Below are 16456 nucleotides of genomic sequence, written 5' to 3'. Positions count from 1 at the left end.
GTTAAGGTGTGCAAGCCTTAAGCCTTTCATAGGTGAACCCAGAGACATTATTCATACAGTCCCATTTAAAATACTGTCCCCTGGGCTGAATCACCAGTTTGTTATACCTCAAGCCCTTTTCACTGTATTTGAAGTCTTGTTGATGAAGATCTTAGTTTCTTTCAGCCTTCTCACAGCAGATGGAAGGATTGTCTGTCTTTGAAACAAAGAAATTTAACTACAGCCACGTTAGGAGAGACAGGAGGCACAGTGCTGCTCTGATGAAGGTGAAGGTGCTCTGCATGATATCTTCTTCTTATTTTATTTTATTATTGTTTTCATTCCGTGTCAAACAAGCTCTGGGGACAGACATTTCTGTTTAATCAGTTGGTGGGGTCAGTGCTGTCACATGCTGCACTTGCATTGTACAGTTTTTAGATTTAGAATTTTTCATTGCACATCAAAACATTTATTAAATATTAATACAGGCACTTGAGCATATTTGCATTATTATGTTACACAGTAAACAATTATCTGTCCTCATCTGATGCTACAATGAGGAAGCCAGGCATCAAAAGTGAAGCTTGAAATCATGACTGTATTTCAGCTTCAAAGCAATAGGAGAATGGAGCAAGTACATCTAGTATGTACCCCACTGAAAACTATAAGAAGATGTAGATAATAAGTCTCACTTCATGCTGAATATTTCCTCATTGTGTCAGATACTATAAAAACAGCACAACGCAAGGCTCTGCACTGTTTAAACTACTAAAATAATGAAGAATTTTAATTGGATCACCCTCCAACAAAAGTGTTTGTGACCTTCAGAACAAGTTTCAGTTTAAGTAAGTTATTCCATTTGCTTTTATCTCTGCAGTCATAACTTTACTGTATTTAATCACCGTGGATTTATTAAAATGGCTGTTATGTTGCATACTGTAGCATCTCTGTGGGAAAGTGCACCATCAGCTCAAGCTGATTGGATCTGCCTCCAGCAAGTGAGCCCAGTGGCTCAGTCATACAGCCTGAGTAGAAGAAGAGTCAGTAACCGCTGCATGCTGTCTTATTTGCATAAGTGAATGTTTATGGAGGACTTGACTGTTGTGACACATTATTCACAGCTGTCACTCATACCCAAAGCTCATCATCACAAGAGGAAGAAAACTGATTTTGAAAATTCAAACTCTCCAATCCAATTAGAGTATCAAAGCTTCCTCAGCTTCCTCACCGTTCTCTCTGCAGCTCAGAGTGTTTTCCTGTCTTAGTGCCACTCGTTGCAGCACAGCCCCTTTCTGACTGCAAGTCAAATAAAACCTCAAATGAACTGCAAATGTACCACCAGACCTCTCTATGACCCGCCCACAGGAAGTGTTGCTGTATTTCTTGTAAAGTGGAGCTGCACAGACAACCAATAAAGGCGGGAAGTCTCCTTAAATCATGCACAGGTTTTACCCTGTAAACAAGAAGTATTAGAATATCTGTGGCAACTTTGAACTTTTTACTATGAGATTCAAAGCTGCTAACATAAAGTCAAAGACTATGTTGTATCTAAAGAACCTGCATTGTTATCAGAGGGAATTTTTTTTTTTTTTTTTTGCAAAGTACCATAACCACAAGTTCAAAGCCTTAATACATATAATTCATTATGTATCAGGATAGTGATATAAACCCTTCAAACAACAAGAAAGCTCTTATTATTATTTAGATTACATACCCTGGCTGCTAACGGGTGACTTTAATGACAAGTCACTCGTGAGCAGACTGTGTTTTTTAAAAAAATACCTGCATAGAAACCCCCCTCTCTCAGAAACACCCCCATTCTGGCGCTTTCCACACTTCCCTCCTCTTTTTCCACAGCTGTCCCCTTTGTTCAACCTCCCTTTCTCACGTCATACACCACCGACCCCAGTAAGTGACCCAACTTCTCTAAGCCGATAAAAAAAAAAGATCAGCCGAGCCGCATTTAATGGACAGCTGAGCTGGAGCTGGAAGCTTCTGCAAGTTCACACAGCCAAAGATTCTCCAAAAAATAGTTGTGCAAGAGTGGAAAAAATGACAAAACCCTGATTTTACACAATCAGAAACGATAAATGTATTGAACAGGTGTGATGCATTCGACTGTGCAGAGGAGGGTCAGGTCAAAATTCTCTGAGCATATTCTCTGTAGCTGAGCACGCTGAGAGTGGAAAGTACAACTTTCGGTATTGTAGGTTCAAATCTTGGTCCCCTCATCCTTTCACACAGTTCACTGACAGACAGCACCACAAGAAGGAAGGACTGCAGAACAGCATGCACATCATGCAGGCTTGTTCACACTCTCATTTTAAGCAGCCTTCCTCTTCCTGTTCTCCTCTGCTGAGCGTGAATGTGTAACAGTCAGACATGTTGTCACAGTTACCGGGCTGTCAAACAGAGGCTGACCTGCTGTAAGGACACCAGGGAGGGAATGATGTCTGCAGGGTCTGCTCACAGACTTAAAGGTTGAGAGGTGAAAGGAGATCATGAGACACATTAGTAAATATATTATGGTGATGTTTATATTTATTATAATGTCAGAAAAATGAGACGTGTGAGGCTAAAATGAGCAAAGCTGAAAACCTTTCAACCATTCAGTGAACGTCATTTAAAATGAAACAACTTCTAGTCTTGTATTGCAATTTTTATTTAATTTGCTCAAACAAAACAATATGTTAGCATGTAAGAAAAGACTAATTAACATGAGAACAGTATGGTACAATGCAGATGATAAAAGAATGTCTGGAAACCCATCCATGAAACTTGCTTCAGCCAAATTCATCTCTGCAAATATTCCTGCAAATTCACAATTCTTTCAGTTCCCTCAGAAGAAAACTGGGTTCACGGACAAAGATAAATGCTTCCATCAGCTATCTGACATTAACATGGAGCAGACCTCACTGCAGAGGACGAAACAGATTTCCGAGTGTGTAAAGAAAGCGAAGCTGCTAAACACAAGCAGTCTCTGTGACACTTAAATGGCATGAGGGAACACAGAACACTGCAGCCAGACTCATCTGGACCTCCAAATGGGGCTTTAGGTTTAAAAAAAAAAAAAAAAAATCATCTCAGAGCAAAGATCACCTTTGAACCCTCATAGGCCTCATGTCTCAAAGGTGTGATTGTACTTCTGAGCTGTGAGAAAAGCAACCTCACATCTGTATGGAAATAAATCACATTTCTGTAAAAAAAAAAAAAAAAAGCAAACAAAGGAGATCTTGGTGCAAAGATGTTTTTTTTTTTTTGGTAGGGTACCAAGGTCATTAAACTCTCCCTTCAAATCAACTTGACCATGATGGAGAAAAGAAAGACCGACAACTGCATGTGATCACAACGACAGTCCCTAGATATTATTACTAGTCATCTTTATATCTTTGACATATTAAATGCAACTTCGGAACAAGGCACAAACCACGTAGCTTCACAAAGAGAAACTTTTCTTCATCAAAGCGTTTCACCTGCCATCATGTCCGGAGGACTGAATACAGAAACGGACATCGTTTTTGTTAGATCTCTTGACAAAATGATACAAAAATAAGAAAGGCGACTTTGTTGAGAGTGATCAGGCTATGTTTAGCAGGAGACTGCAGAGGTGAATCCTTTGGTGAGATAGCCACACTGTTGGTGACAGAGGCTCTAAGCAACCCTTGTCAGAGTATGTTGGTTTGCTCTGTGAGTTTTTGTCTTAAAGTGCAATTGATGCTGTGTAAACACTCAGTACAGGGAGCCTCTTGGCTGGATGTTTCCATTTAAAAAAGGTGGATGAGAAGATGATTATCAACAGAGAGAGAGATGAAAAAGATGCCAAAAACTCCCGTCCACACTCAAACCGAGGGACTGTGGCATCTGTACGTCTAAATCAGAATTGAATAAATTTTTCTCATCACAGTATTTTTAAGGAAATTTGACCCAATCCAAAGCAAATGAGAGAAAGTCATCTTTTGTAGCAAAGCTAAAACATCCAAGCCCTTGAACACAGTTGTGCTGTATGAGATCCAACGGCAGACAGCCACTGATGAGCAAGCCTTACACTGGGATCCCAGGACATTAGCAAGGCATGATGAGAACTCCTTAGCTGGTCCTCCTGGTCATAATTTAAAGGGACACTCCACAGATTGTGCACACAGTTTTGTCACAAGGGCTACTAATCAGCCTCAGAAAACAGTTGTTTGATGTCTTCTGCAGTTCTGGAGAATCTTTGTTTGAGTCAGACAACATAGCCCTGATAGATAAAATCATGGTGATGGGGTTATCTTGGCCTACTATTGTAGGAAAGTCAGGAAATTTTGGCCTTTGTTGATTTGACTTTAACTGTGCAGTATTAAATCACCGCAGTGCCCCTTTGAGTTATAAATAGTGTTACAGGAAGCAAGAACTACGACATTCAGAGTGAGGTGCTGTGACAGTGTGCACACTGTAATGCCTTGTGAGTTCCCATTTTGATGGACACAACAATGGAGATACTACGAGATTCACACTGTCAATGCTAAGTCACAAAGCACCATTTTCCAGCTTAGTTTGGGATGTCGCTTTGGAAAGTTTAAGGTTGTTTTCAAGAGCCGAGCTTGTCCTGCACATCCCACTGTGGGTGGCTGTTACAGTCATGAGGCTTGATTGCATCAGTCCAACTGTCCTTCCTCAGGATGTCATTCAGACAACAAGAGAACAGAATTGTAACATGGACTTTTATCCATTACCTTGACCTGTTGGAGCAACAGCTACAGTATTTGGATATCAGTCTCTCAGCTCCCAACACACCCCTCTCGGGTTGATTGTACTTTGAGCAAAACAAACTCAGCACTGAACTGAAGGAAATGCTGCAACAAATGTCTTTGTAGAATAAAGTGAGAGTTCCCTTATCTCTGTAAAATCTCAGGGAAAATACAGTTTTTCATTTTAAGGATTTGACAGCGGCAGGAGAAAAAGGCAAAGAAAGAAAAGATGAAACAAACACGTCATCACTAAGCACTGGTGAAATAGTAAATGGCACAATCATGTCCTCATGTGGACACCATCTCTTACACTTTTGGGTTTTCCTGTGCACATTTCATAAGGTTTACTTTATAAATGCAGTAAAATAAAAATAAAGGATAAAAAATCAGTTCAGCTCCAATGTGGCTAAAGATACAGTATCCTTGGATTTTATAGAAAAAAATAAAAAAGGAGAGTTGTGATTTGGAAATGGTGTTATTCCATGAATCATGTCTTACAGTGTTGCTCTGATATTCTTTCATGTCAGCCTTCAGCTTCACAGAAAATCTGCGATAAAGTCGACAAGAGGTGGCGTTTTGTCACACAGTAACATTGTCCAACGGGGGCTCAGGAGGGCCAAAAAGGACAGACAGACACTGATAAATGTTGGTGGTGGTGGTGGGACTGGGGCAGGCGGGCCTTAAAAATAGATGCTACACTTATTGCTTGTAATAAAACATGTGACAGTTAATGCAATTTCGTGGCAGACTTGTGACCCTCACCGTATGAAAAAAAAAAAACAACCGCACATGCACCAAACGGAGTACCTAAGTATGACAAACATGACAGAGACCGAGAGAGAAAGAGGGAGAGAGAGTCTTCAAATCAAAATGTCCTGGAAGGAAAAGTCAGTTCTATCTACACGTCCGGCCATGGTCGACGAGCATGACGGGTATTAGCAAATCAGCACTTTTTGTTGACAGATAAAGTTTGGTAGAGAGCTACAATGGCTGCTGTTTGACAGGCAGCTACCCTCCGTGTCTCGTCCACCTGCCACTCAACAGTATGACCAGAGAAATGACGGCAGAACGTCTCCACAGAGCGCTCACTTCAGGAGGGGAACAACACTTCAGGGTATGATTCCACAGACGAAGAGACAGACGAGAGAGCATCCTGTGTAAAGGTTGGATTATTGAGCTACTTGATATGGCCATGGATCTACACTGAAACAGACATGGTTTATAGATACTTTTTTTTTTTTTCTAAATAACTTCTTCTCTCTTTTGTACATATTCTGGTTAAAATAGTATTTGAGGAAGACGAGCTTTACAGTGTCCTGCAGTGGTGGACCTCATCAGAAACTGTCAGTCCCCCATACACACTCTCACACACCCACACATGCACGCACACAGGCTACCCCTATGGCATTATGGGAAAAAAAAGTTTCGATTTTTTTTTCCATCCCAACCTTTTTCCTGTCTCCAAACTTTCTTAATAAAACGCTCCTTTTGATAGTTAATCACAAGAGTTCGGATTCTTAGCATCAACACTGCTGTTCACTTATGCGCCAATGGTTAATACAGTATCACCGAAGAGTTCAATATTGTTTTCTGTGTGTTTTTTTCTTGTTATTATAGGACAAAGAGAGAGAAATCATCTTTGCATAAAGACACTGGCTTCTCTTTCAGACCGTGCACTGTCCTCCAGGATGCCATGCCCTCAGCGGGGGGTGGGGGGGGGTGGGTGGGCTGGGGCGGGGAGGCAGCAGGAACGTCAGCCTCCGTAGAATGGATTCTGTGAGTCACAGCTGTCAGTTACAAGCCTCCCACCAATACCCTGTCCATTGTTGTTCTGTCCGATGCTGCTCTGCCCCAAATAATGTCCTCTCTCAGTGTTAATGTGATTATTGTCATCGTCACCGTCTCAACCGTGTTGCTGATTTTATTTTCCGCTGTGGTGTTGTCATATCTTAAATTGACTGTGGTTGTCTGTTGGGTCACGTGGATGTAGATGTTGTGAAGAAGGAGGATGGGTCCTCTACGCCGTGCTGGACTTGCCCAGCTCCTCCCTGATTGCTGAGGACACAAAGACAAAGACTCACTGAGTTATTTTTGACCTGAGTTCAACTTTACTTGTGAAGGGGGTTTTAGGTCGGTCAACCTCTTTTAAGGGCTGCTGCAGCAATGTGTGGAGTATGTTAGCATACCAATGGCAGAGTAATTCTTAGTTCCATCACAGGTCATAGACACAGTTGTCCTGTGCAATGACAATGTAATTTTCACTTTCAGTTTGACCTCCAAGTAAGGTTTAATGATCTACATCGTTAAACCTGATTTATGACTGCTTGTGTTTGTTGCCCTGTTGGACTTTGTGCTGTGTTCCTAGATGCCAGCAATAAATTAGAAAGTATTCAGGTTAAAGAATATCAAGTTAAAGAATATTAACCATATCAGCCTTATATGAGCAGGAATATTTAAGGTATTAAAACTAGATCTTGAGACAGGGATCAAAAATTACACAAACAGATTTGGTTCTGATATCAATAAGGAACTGATATCCCTTCCAAAAAGGCTGGCTGAGCATGGGACTGCTCTACACAGCTACAGGAGGGTCTGCTGTGCTGAATGAAGCCAGCTGCTGGAAAGTCTCAGGCAGCTTGTCTGCAAGACTCTGCAAAATCCTGCCGTCTGCTGCAACAGCATCAGTGCTGCAGTGTTTTTATCTGAAACTACAGTTGCTGTAAATTATGAGTCATAATAATACAGAGCATGTACGCTGTTTCACTTCCTGTCTTCAGCCAGCATTTCAAGATTAACTACAATAAGCCCCTGAAAATCTAAGTTATCTAAACAATGCTCAGTGAAGAGAAGGAAATTAAAGACAAGGAGAGAGTAAGTGTTGCATTGCTGTGTTAAGTGTTTGATATACAGACTCTTTACTAGAGACGTCTAACAGCTCTCCCTAGTCTTTCTGCAGGATGGCTGAAGTGAGTACAGATTTCAACTAGAATTACCATCAATGAGCTCCTCTTTTAGCTTCGACAGCTCCTTCCTCATCTCATCCAGAATGTCCTGAAAAAAAAAAAGAACAAAGCAAAGTTACCTTTGAATACAAACATGATCAATATCAGACCTCAGAAGAGAGACAAAGCAGTCTTGTGGCGCCCAGCAGCTCTGATTTCCGCCTTCGACTCCCCGTGCACAGTCACATGACAGTAAGAGAGGATGCTAGCGGACAGAGTTTCCTTTGGCTTTTGGATTTAGCTGGGTGGGAGATCTGCCAACTGGCTGAGGTTCTCTGTCTCCTTTATGGAATGGCTAATCCCTGTGTAGGCAATCCCTGTGAGATTAGCCCTAAAGACTCATTTAGTGACAGCAAGATGGAAACAAAGTAACAGAGAGAGTATGTGGGTAAATTAGCGTTATGAGCCTTAAGTTTAAGCGACACTCTTTTGCCTCCAAATCACACTGAGAGAGAAAGAGATAATGACAGCGGTGGGGTTGGAGGGTGTCATCTGTCTCCCTGTCTCACTGCTGGGACCAGTTGCAGTGACAGATAGGCAGGACTCTGTGAGACTCTGGACTTATCTAACAGGCTCATTCACAGAGGTCAGAGGGAGGAGCTGCCTTACAACAGGACGAGTCACTGCACACACCCACACTGGTATTCTAGAAAACAGTGCTGCATAATTAGCTATGAGACAAAGAGACCAATGAAAACCCCTGTGCCAGTGTAAGCTACGCCTGAGATAAACAGGTGAGGCACTGTGAAACCAAACATAACATCCCACCATAATCACTATATGGTGTTTAACATTACCGTTTTTAATATGCAGTTTTGGTATGACGGACAAATACAAACTGTCTATATAGGCATTTACTCCCATATCAGTGTTTTGTTCAGCATATTAGCATAATACAAACAAATGTGTATGTTTCAGACAATGTAATGGACTCCATGCTACATGCTAGGATTCGCCACAGTAGCTGCTGAATCTGAACCCAAAACGCTGCAGTGAGAATATGAAGCTTCTGATGCAAAGGAAGGGAGGAAATGAGCAGAGAAGCACCCCAAAAGACTTGAATCGTTTACGACTAAAATGCTGATTGACATGAACATGACAGCAGATTACCTCAGTGTTTAAAGCAAATGTTCACCTACCTGTTTCAATCTGTCATAGTCAACAGGTTCTGTTGGCACACCGTTGGCACTTAAGGATGCAGTGGGCGTAGGAGTGGATTTAGGTCTGAGAGGAGAGACAAAGACGAGAAAATGAACTCAGTGTGAAAGGAAAGGAGGCAGGAAAGAGGTGGAAACACAGGAAGCTCAAAGAACAACACTTTGCTACATTACTATCATGTATACGGTGCAAAAAGGGAAATCTAAGCAAGATGAAATATCTTAAATCAAAGCAATCTATGCTTGTTTTTTGTCTGATGGGGTATATCTTCTTACCAGGCAGTTTTTCTGTTTCTGTTAAGGTGAGGTTTTATTACTGCTTCTGAGTAACTTAATGCTTGAAACTAGAATTTCCAGAATTGTAAAGCTGTTTGATCAACACTGACAAGTACAAAACTGCTTTGTCAGTCAGAATTTCTTTGCAACCAAACAAATGTGCTTGTTTTCAGTCTGCTGCACTACTTTTTAGATAACTGCGGGCTCTCTGAGACTAGTTATCTTCACTTGTCAGTGAAACTTTCCTGTTCTGTCGGCAGATAATTTTGCATATTTTAAGTTTTTGCATCAAATAAATACGCATTTTGGATTTAATAAGATGAAGCACTAACAAAGTAAGTGCTCACTTTATACAACATCAGACTGAAACGTTCACTGGACCATGACCGATGGAAAACAACTAAGTAAAGATGAGCGTCTGATGAGTGGCTTTTAGCATTTTCACAGCCTGTTGGCCTTTCTGTTCAAGTCAGTGAACAGTCTTACATAAAGCCATATGGTTTCGACATTTTCTGCTGGAATCCCCTCACGGGAAAATCAACCCTGAACCGACCACCATCGCATCCAAGACAGCTTTCTTGGATGCGGTGGTGGTCGGCGTCCTCATTGTACTTTTTAGTTGCTGTGGAATCTGACCTGTTGAAAGGATATATTTGTTCAGTACAATCACTTGATATAAAAAGTGCACATTGAGGGAATGCAGCTGAAACTGTAGCATGCAAACACATTGCGACAGAGCACTCACCGAGCCATGCGTGTAAACACACACACACATACACACACACAGAGGTCTCAGCAATCTACTGTATAAAACTGAAGAGGGACATAACTTCTGTGAGGGAGGTTAGAGTCTGCAGTTATTTGATGTTTCAGCACATCCTCTCACATGTCATGAAAGGATCTTATAGTGCAGTGAGTCTCACAGTAAAAGAAACATTTGACATTATCCGGAAACATCTTTCTTTTTCAGTTCACATCTTTAAAACTTGTTAGGTGCAAGTTTTTAGCGGCTAAGCTTACTGGGACCTTTTTTGTTTTGTTTTCTTCTCACATGTCTGAAGAAAAGCAGCAAGCCAGGAGGACACCAGCAATTAAGGAAAGAGTTTATGGATGCAGCTAGACGGAGAGAGCACACAGAGCAGCCAAACACTTTCAAGAGAGGAAGCGTGGCGGGAAGGAGAAGTGAAAGAAAAGGAAATGAGATCGACAGCAGGTCACTGAGTGGCTATGGGCTGGAAATACTGTGCACTGGAACACGGAAATGAGGTTGTGGAATGTGTATAACTTTTACTATATTAAAAAAATATTCAATCTATTGGTTCAGTCTGATGTATATTTCAATTTCTCTCAACCATAGTGTCAGCTATAAGGGAAAATATATAGTATTTATCATGCTTCTTAAACAATTTAACAGCAGTTTGGTGCACTGCCATGAATGCTGCTCATTACGTTTGTCTGTAACTTTGTGGTGAACAAACAATTTAATCATCATTAGGAGGAAACACAGTCGTACATTAGCATAAACATGTGCAGGGCTATGAGTTCATGAGGTCTAACAAGTCTGAGTGTGCTCAGCTCTCTGTGGTCCACATATTAGAGCCACTCTTAATATGCTGGAATCAAAAACGCCCATCTGGTCTCCTCTCTTGTGCTCGTGTGTGCAGACACACACACTGAGACACACAGCAGGGCCTTATCTGTGAGCGCCTGCTGGATCTGCTCTGGCTCTACAACGATAAAACTGTGCCAAGTCTGCGCTGCGCTGGGCGGACACTCATTTTTGTGTCTGTGTGTATGATAGCATGGGTGCACGGTGTGTGACACACAAATATGGATTTCCTTGTTTTAAAGGAAAAAAGAAAAGAGTGTGGAGGGCAGCGGGCAGAGCAGCATGCAAAAGCAATGGCTCGATTACATTAGGGATCTGTCATACACACAATGACTGCTTTAGAAAACACCACAGGACATATTGTACCAAATGGCAGATATCAGGCAATAGACAAAAAGAGCTGGCCCCTGTAGGTTGATAAATTTAGAAAAGAACACAAAGACAACACAGGATCCATTCCAGACATTTCATCCAAGCATTTGAAAATAACCCCTCTCCAGCAAAAACCACGTCCAGCACAGCAAACCTCGTTGAAAAAGAAGGAGATCGTTTTAAAGAAAAGGATTTCTCAAACTCTCCACGGTCTTTTCTCTCTACCTGTTGGAGGAATCTGCTCCCATGTGATTTCTCCACGGAGACTCTCGTCTGTGTGAGCAGCAGAGACACTGGCTTTACAAATTACAGTGTAGTATCTATAGGTGTGTGTCCCCAGCCTAATGACAAGGCCCCGGGTCTGTGATGCTCATGATGCCCACTCCTTGGAGTTTAACATAAAAGAATGCTATTGAACCTTTATTGAACCATCGTTTTAACCTACAGGAAGTGTCTTTCAGTGGTCTTAACTAATCACTACAGTGTGATCTGAAGTCACTATGTGGACGTCACCTAAAACTGTTTGGCAACACACATATGAGGCCCTGACTGCATTTATTGTACATCTGTTCACTTACAATTGTAAGCATATTCTAGTCATACCTCTAGTCATACACCTGGAAACTTCCAGATGCCAAATCTATTTACTGGAGTAGAGAATTAGCTCTACAGACAATGTCTTTTAAGATGTATGATGTGTGAAAATGGATATTTCTCCAGTTTTTAAGTTCACCCTTGTAGCCAAAATGTAGTTTCTGAGAGTCAAAAACATGGTTTAATGACAGCCACATGTGTCATGGAAAGTAAGTGGAATGTATGTGTGGCTGTGACGCAAACAGCCGACTAAAAAAGGCTGACATCATCACAAAAAAACAAAAAAAAAAAACAAAAACAAAAACACAGTAACCTTAGTAACTGCTTCGCTAAATTCGATACTACTCTGCTCTTCTTCATTCACACACTGACACCTCCGTGTTGAGTTGGGTGTCTGACATACATCCAACGTGCACATGAAGGCAACATAAGCTTTAGTGATGTTAGCCAGTGCTGAACGGCCCCAGCAGTGCATCATGCTAAAGCTAGCTGATGCTAATGCTTTGATTTGCCCCTATGGTCTCTCGTACTGACGTTTAGTAGCATCACTGCTAGCATTCAGATGGGTAATAAACATGAATAATGCGGCAAATCTACCACATTTAAATTTCTTAACCATTTTAGGATATAAAAATGCACTTTAAGTGCAGCAATACACATCAAATGACAAAGCGTAAGAGAAACGACATGTTCAGAGAGGTGGGGAGATACTGTACCTTCCGATAACTGGAGACTTGCTACCGTTCATGGTGTTTGTTCTTTCCCATGGCTTCCTGGGCATGTCTGGAGGAAAGAAACCAGCAGAAGTATGTAAACCAAACTCAACTATTCAGTAATGTGAACTCTCCTGTAATCACCATAAAAAGTCAACTTCCAGTAACTATAAAACAGCAGATTTGCTGTGATTTCAATGCATGAACACTGAGGGGAAATGGAACGAGATTAATGCTGACTTGGGTCCTCGTCGCCTGTGTTAGGAAGATGCATATTAACTCCTGTTGTTCCTGATGTTTCCCTCCCAGTCTTCAGACTCCGAGTGTTGGTTTCCACTGACACTCACCTGGTGTGCTACAGGCTGACATTTTAGGGGTCGTGTTGATCTCGCCCTCCTCCTGTTGGACAGACGGACGAGGTTCAAAGGTCAAAGATGAGTCATGCTCAGGGGGTGATAATCAGGGAGAATGGATATCTATCAGCAACAGACAGTCAGGAGGAACTTCTCCTTTTGTCTGCGTTTAACCAGTAACATCAAGACACAGCTATCTTTTGATTGCGTTTTAATTTAAACTTAAAACATCAGAGATCAAGGCAAATGCCCCCCACCATTCTCCACAGACTCTAGAGATGGCTGTGTCTAGAAATCCTAGTATATCAGCAGTTTCTGAAATAATCAAACAAGCCCATCTGGCACCAACAACCATGTTACATTCAAAGCCACTTCGATCTTCTGATTTAAATAAAGGCCTGCTTTTTTCTGCAGTTCAGGTAAGTATTGGGGACTTTATGGTATATGGGACTAGGGATTACAGACTGGAATGGGTTACACAACATCCAAACAGACTGTCCCACAGATAAAGCACTGAGTGATTGAGGGCTCATTTCAGACGGGAATTTAGTGAATGCAGTACACGCTGTGCAGCCTGGACACACTGACCAAGCCGTGCATGTCATCACACAGAGGAGCTATTGTGTGATTCAGCAGTCAGTGCTAAATAATGGTATTTTGGACCTAAATCAAACAGCACGTAGATATCACAGACAAAAGAGAAGACAGATGATACTTACTGATCTCTGGTCAGGTTCAGGTGATGAGCCCTTCTCTGCAATTCTTCTCCTGTAAGATATGAAGCCCAGGCACAGTTTCATGTGGAGTAATAATCCACCACAGCCCAAACCATTTCTTTCTAACTCAAGGTTTGGAGTAAAGCCTTTCATTCAGATCTACATGTGTCACATTTGTTATATTAGGCATTACCTAACATAGTGGTTCTGTCATTTCAGTGAAAACCCACTTTTTGGGTCCATTTTTTACTTTCTGTTATTTTTAGCTGCTATTCTTGAAATTCAGCAAATACACTGAGAGAAAAAAGTAAGGACCTAGGACTTCATGATCTGAAAGAATATGAAACGAGATGTGGAACTCATCAGAAGCAGCTAACTGTGTATGCCTGGCTTGAGATACATTGATGCAAACAATATCATGTGAAGTGACCCTTACCTCCTGGCCAATAGGGCACTCATCTCCTCCATAAGCCCTCCTCCTCCAGGCAGAGGGCCATTGCCTCTTGCTTCAGATTTGGCCCCTGTGGCCCCTCCAGCACCTAACATGGCTGCTGCCAGAGCTGCCCCAGCATCATCACTCTGAAGGGATATGAACAACATCTCTTGTCAAACATGGATGAATGTTATCAGATTTTGAGAATAATACTAGAATTAAAATGTATTATTGTTTTTTTTTTTCAGAAAAGAAAGTCATAAATATGGAAAAATGCTCATTTCTAGTTGAATTTTGTGCTGTTATACGCTCAAGCAGACATGCAGTGTTTTGTAGGGAGGCTGTCAGCATTGCATGCAAACCTCCCCTGAGTCTGAGATGAGATGTGACAGATGGTGACTGTGTGTGTGTGTGATGATGCGTGAACATGGAGCGTGTGCGTGAATGTCTCAGTGACAGTGATTCTGTGTGATGACGTATGAAGATAATGTGTGACGGCTGTGTGTGTGTATTTACAGAAAGTCTGTCAGTGTTTCACTGTAAAAAGCACAGAAAGATTGATGGGAAAATTGTGTAGTGTGTAACTGTATGCAGCTAATCAGCATCATAAAGCTTGTATCTACGATAACTTTTATGGTACAGATATGAAGAGCTTCCTTCTACTGATCAAACAACCAATCACGTGCTCACCCTTGGCACTTTGCGCAACTTGGCTCCGGCGAGGGCAGCGGCCAGACCTGAGATAGGGCGGTCCTCCGCAGGAGAGAACAGTCCAGCGGGAAGGGGGGGAGCTGGGGGAGGGGGTGGGTTTCCGGGAGGAGGAGGTGGACCTGGTGGAGGAGGGGGGGTCCCGCCTGGAGTCAGTGTAGGAGGGAGAGGAGGAGGTGGGGGCGGGGGAGGGTGGCCGGCTGGGGTGGTGGGGGTGGCGACCGGGGTGGCGGCCGCGGAGGTCACAGTGGAGCCGGGTGGCAGGGGTGGAGGTGGGGGAGGGGTCGGAGTGGTCAACCCCGGGGTCTGCACCACGTCTGTCATGGGGAGGGAATAGGGGTGGGGGATGGGTGGAGACACAGGGATGGAAAATTAAGGTCAAAATATATTTTTTTTTAGAAAACCATCAGAGAGCAAAAACCTGTTGATTTACAGTCTAAACTGACTCTGAGATCATCTCATCTCCCGCCTTAAACCTGATACTGGGTCTGACAGCTCACTCTAAATCTGTGTTGAGGGAAATGCTGGTAGGCTGGATTAGGATTAATTCATGACTAACTAGCTCACTAATTTTCCACACACACATGCAGAGTTAACTTCATCATAGACTGGTTTCACTTTTGGAGCAGAGTCCATTTCTGGCATTTCTCTGTCTATCCTCTCCCTATCAAATGCTCTTTGGCCACACCTCTCGTATTATTGTAGTATTTGACAAACCTGCTAAATCCTAAAAAGCAAAGCAGTATTATACAACGTCTCAGCCTGAAAAAGTCTTTGTCAGGTCACATCAACAGGTGACACCGAGTAATGGCGATTACATTTCAAATGGAATAGAACATGGAATACACATAAGGTACGACCGCATGCCACATCATATCACAGTAAATCTTAAGTTATGAACATGCAGCATTCATGAGTAGTAGTGACAGGGTTTATCGTTAGAAGCAGGGCGTTAGACATGTTTATTTTATTAAAGAAACCCACAATAATTAAATGATAAACGATAAGTATCAGTTAATTAAGCACCTAATCGTATCTGGGATGGATACATGCCAATAAATGGAGCAAGACAAAAAATCAACACTGAGCATTATATCAACAAAACACACCTTTTGGTGCAATGACACACACACACGCACTCACACACTTAAAGTAACACATAATGACCAAAAGACAATTAACACAGGAACTTAGGCAGCAGTCGTATTTAGGTCAACGCTGTCTGCCTAAATATGACAGACGTCTTAATTCACAGGTTGACAAAAGATGATCACACTTGTAGCCTTATGAATATGAACTAGTTTTGTCCCTTTTACACAAAACATTTGCTTCACATCTGATGAAGCTGTCAACACAGACCTTAATCCATGATCAATAATCTATGATGGAATGTGAACATGCTGGGTTGTGTTCAATATTGAACCAGCAGTCCGGCCCCTTCCAGCCAATCAGTTTGATGATGTCTGAGGTCAAAGGTCATTAGAACAACTCCTGTGGCTAATAAGAGAAATGGCATGGGATAAAGGTCAGTGGAGCACTCGTGTGTTTGCACGGAAACGTTGCTGGTCTTTTATTTTAAGTCTAATTTAAAGTTGCATCTCAAAAACTGTGAAAGACTGAACCAGGAACAACTGAGATTCATTTTTTAGCACATAAAATATTCAGGAAATCATTAAATCAAGACAGAGAGCTAACACAGTGGATATTTCCACTGAAATTATTCATGGCTCTATATTTGGTGAGGTAATAAATGAAACAAAAGACAACACACAAATAATCGATCTTAAGTGTCTTGATGACAGCCACGATGTCCTCGT

General features: G+C 41.9%; 1 protein-coding gene across 8 annotated transcripts in view; it reads right to left on the bottom strand.

Moving 5' to 3' along the window:
- Nucleotides 1–5163: 5163 nt before the first annotated feature.
- Nucleotides 5164–16456, bottom strand: part of enah (ENAH actin regulator) — a 111564-nt gene continuing 100271 nt past the window's right edge. For 5 of the 8 annotated variants that reach the window (XM_076755891.1, XM_076755889.1, XM_076755893.1 and 2 more), the window contains 9 exons: nt 14622–14956; nt 13935–14077; nt 13502–13550; nt 12777–12828; nt 12433–12499; nt 11348–11395; nt 8848–8932; nt 7700–7757; nt 5164–6761 (listed from right to left, as the gene is read on the bottom strand). In XM_076755891.1, the coding sequence (XP_076612006.1) occupies nt 6724–6761; nt 7700–7757; nt 8848–8932; nt 11348–11395; nt 12433–12499; nt 12777–12828; nt 13502–13550; nt 13935–14077; nt 14622–14956 (875 nt within the window). In that variant the 3' untranslated portion in view covers nt 5164–6723. The remainder of the gene's footprint in view (nt 6762–7699; nt 7758–8847; nt 8933–11347; nt 11396–12432; nt 12500–12776; nt 12829–13501; nt 13551–13934; nt 14078–14621; nt 14957–16456) is intronic. The other 3 variants (XM_076755896.1, XM_076755890.1, XM_076755895.1) reach the window with 1 other exon arrangement.

This window comes from Chaetodon auriga, chromosome 18, assembly GCF_051107435.1.
Source record: "Chaetodon auriga isolate fChaAug3 chromosome 18, fChaAug3.hap1, whole genome shotgun sequence".
Taxonomy (NCBI): domain Eukaryota; kingdom Metazoa; phylum Chordata; class Actinopteri; order Chaetodontiformes; family Chaetodontidae; genus Chaetodon; species Chaetodon auriga.
The sequence above is the reverse complement of the archived record's forward strand: the minus strand, read 5'-3'. Positions and strand labels throughout refer to the sequence as shown.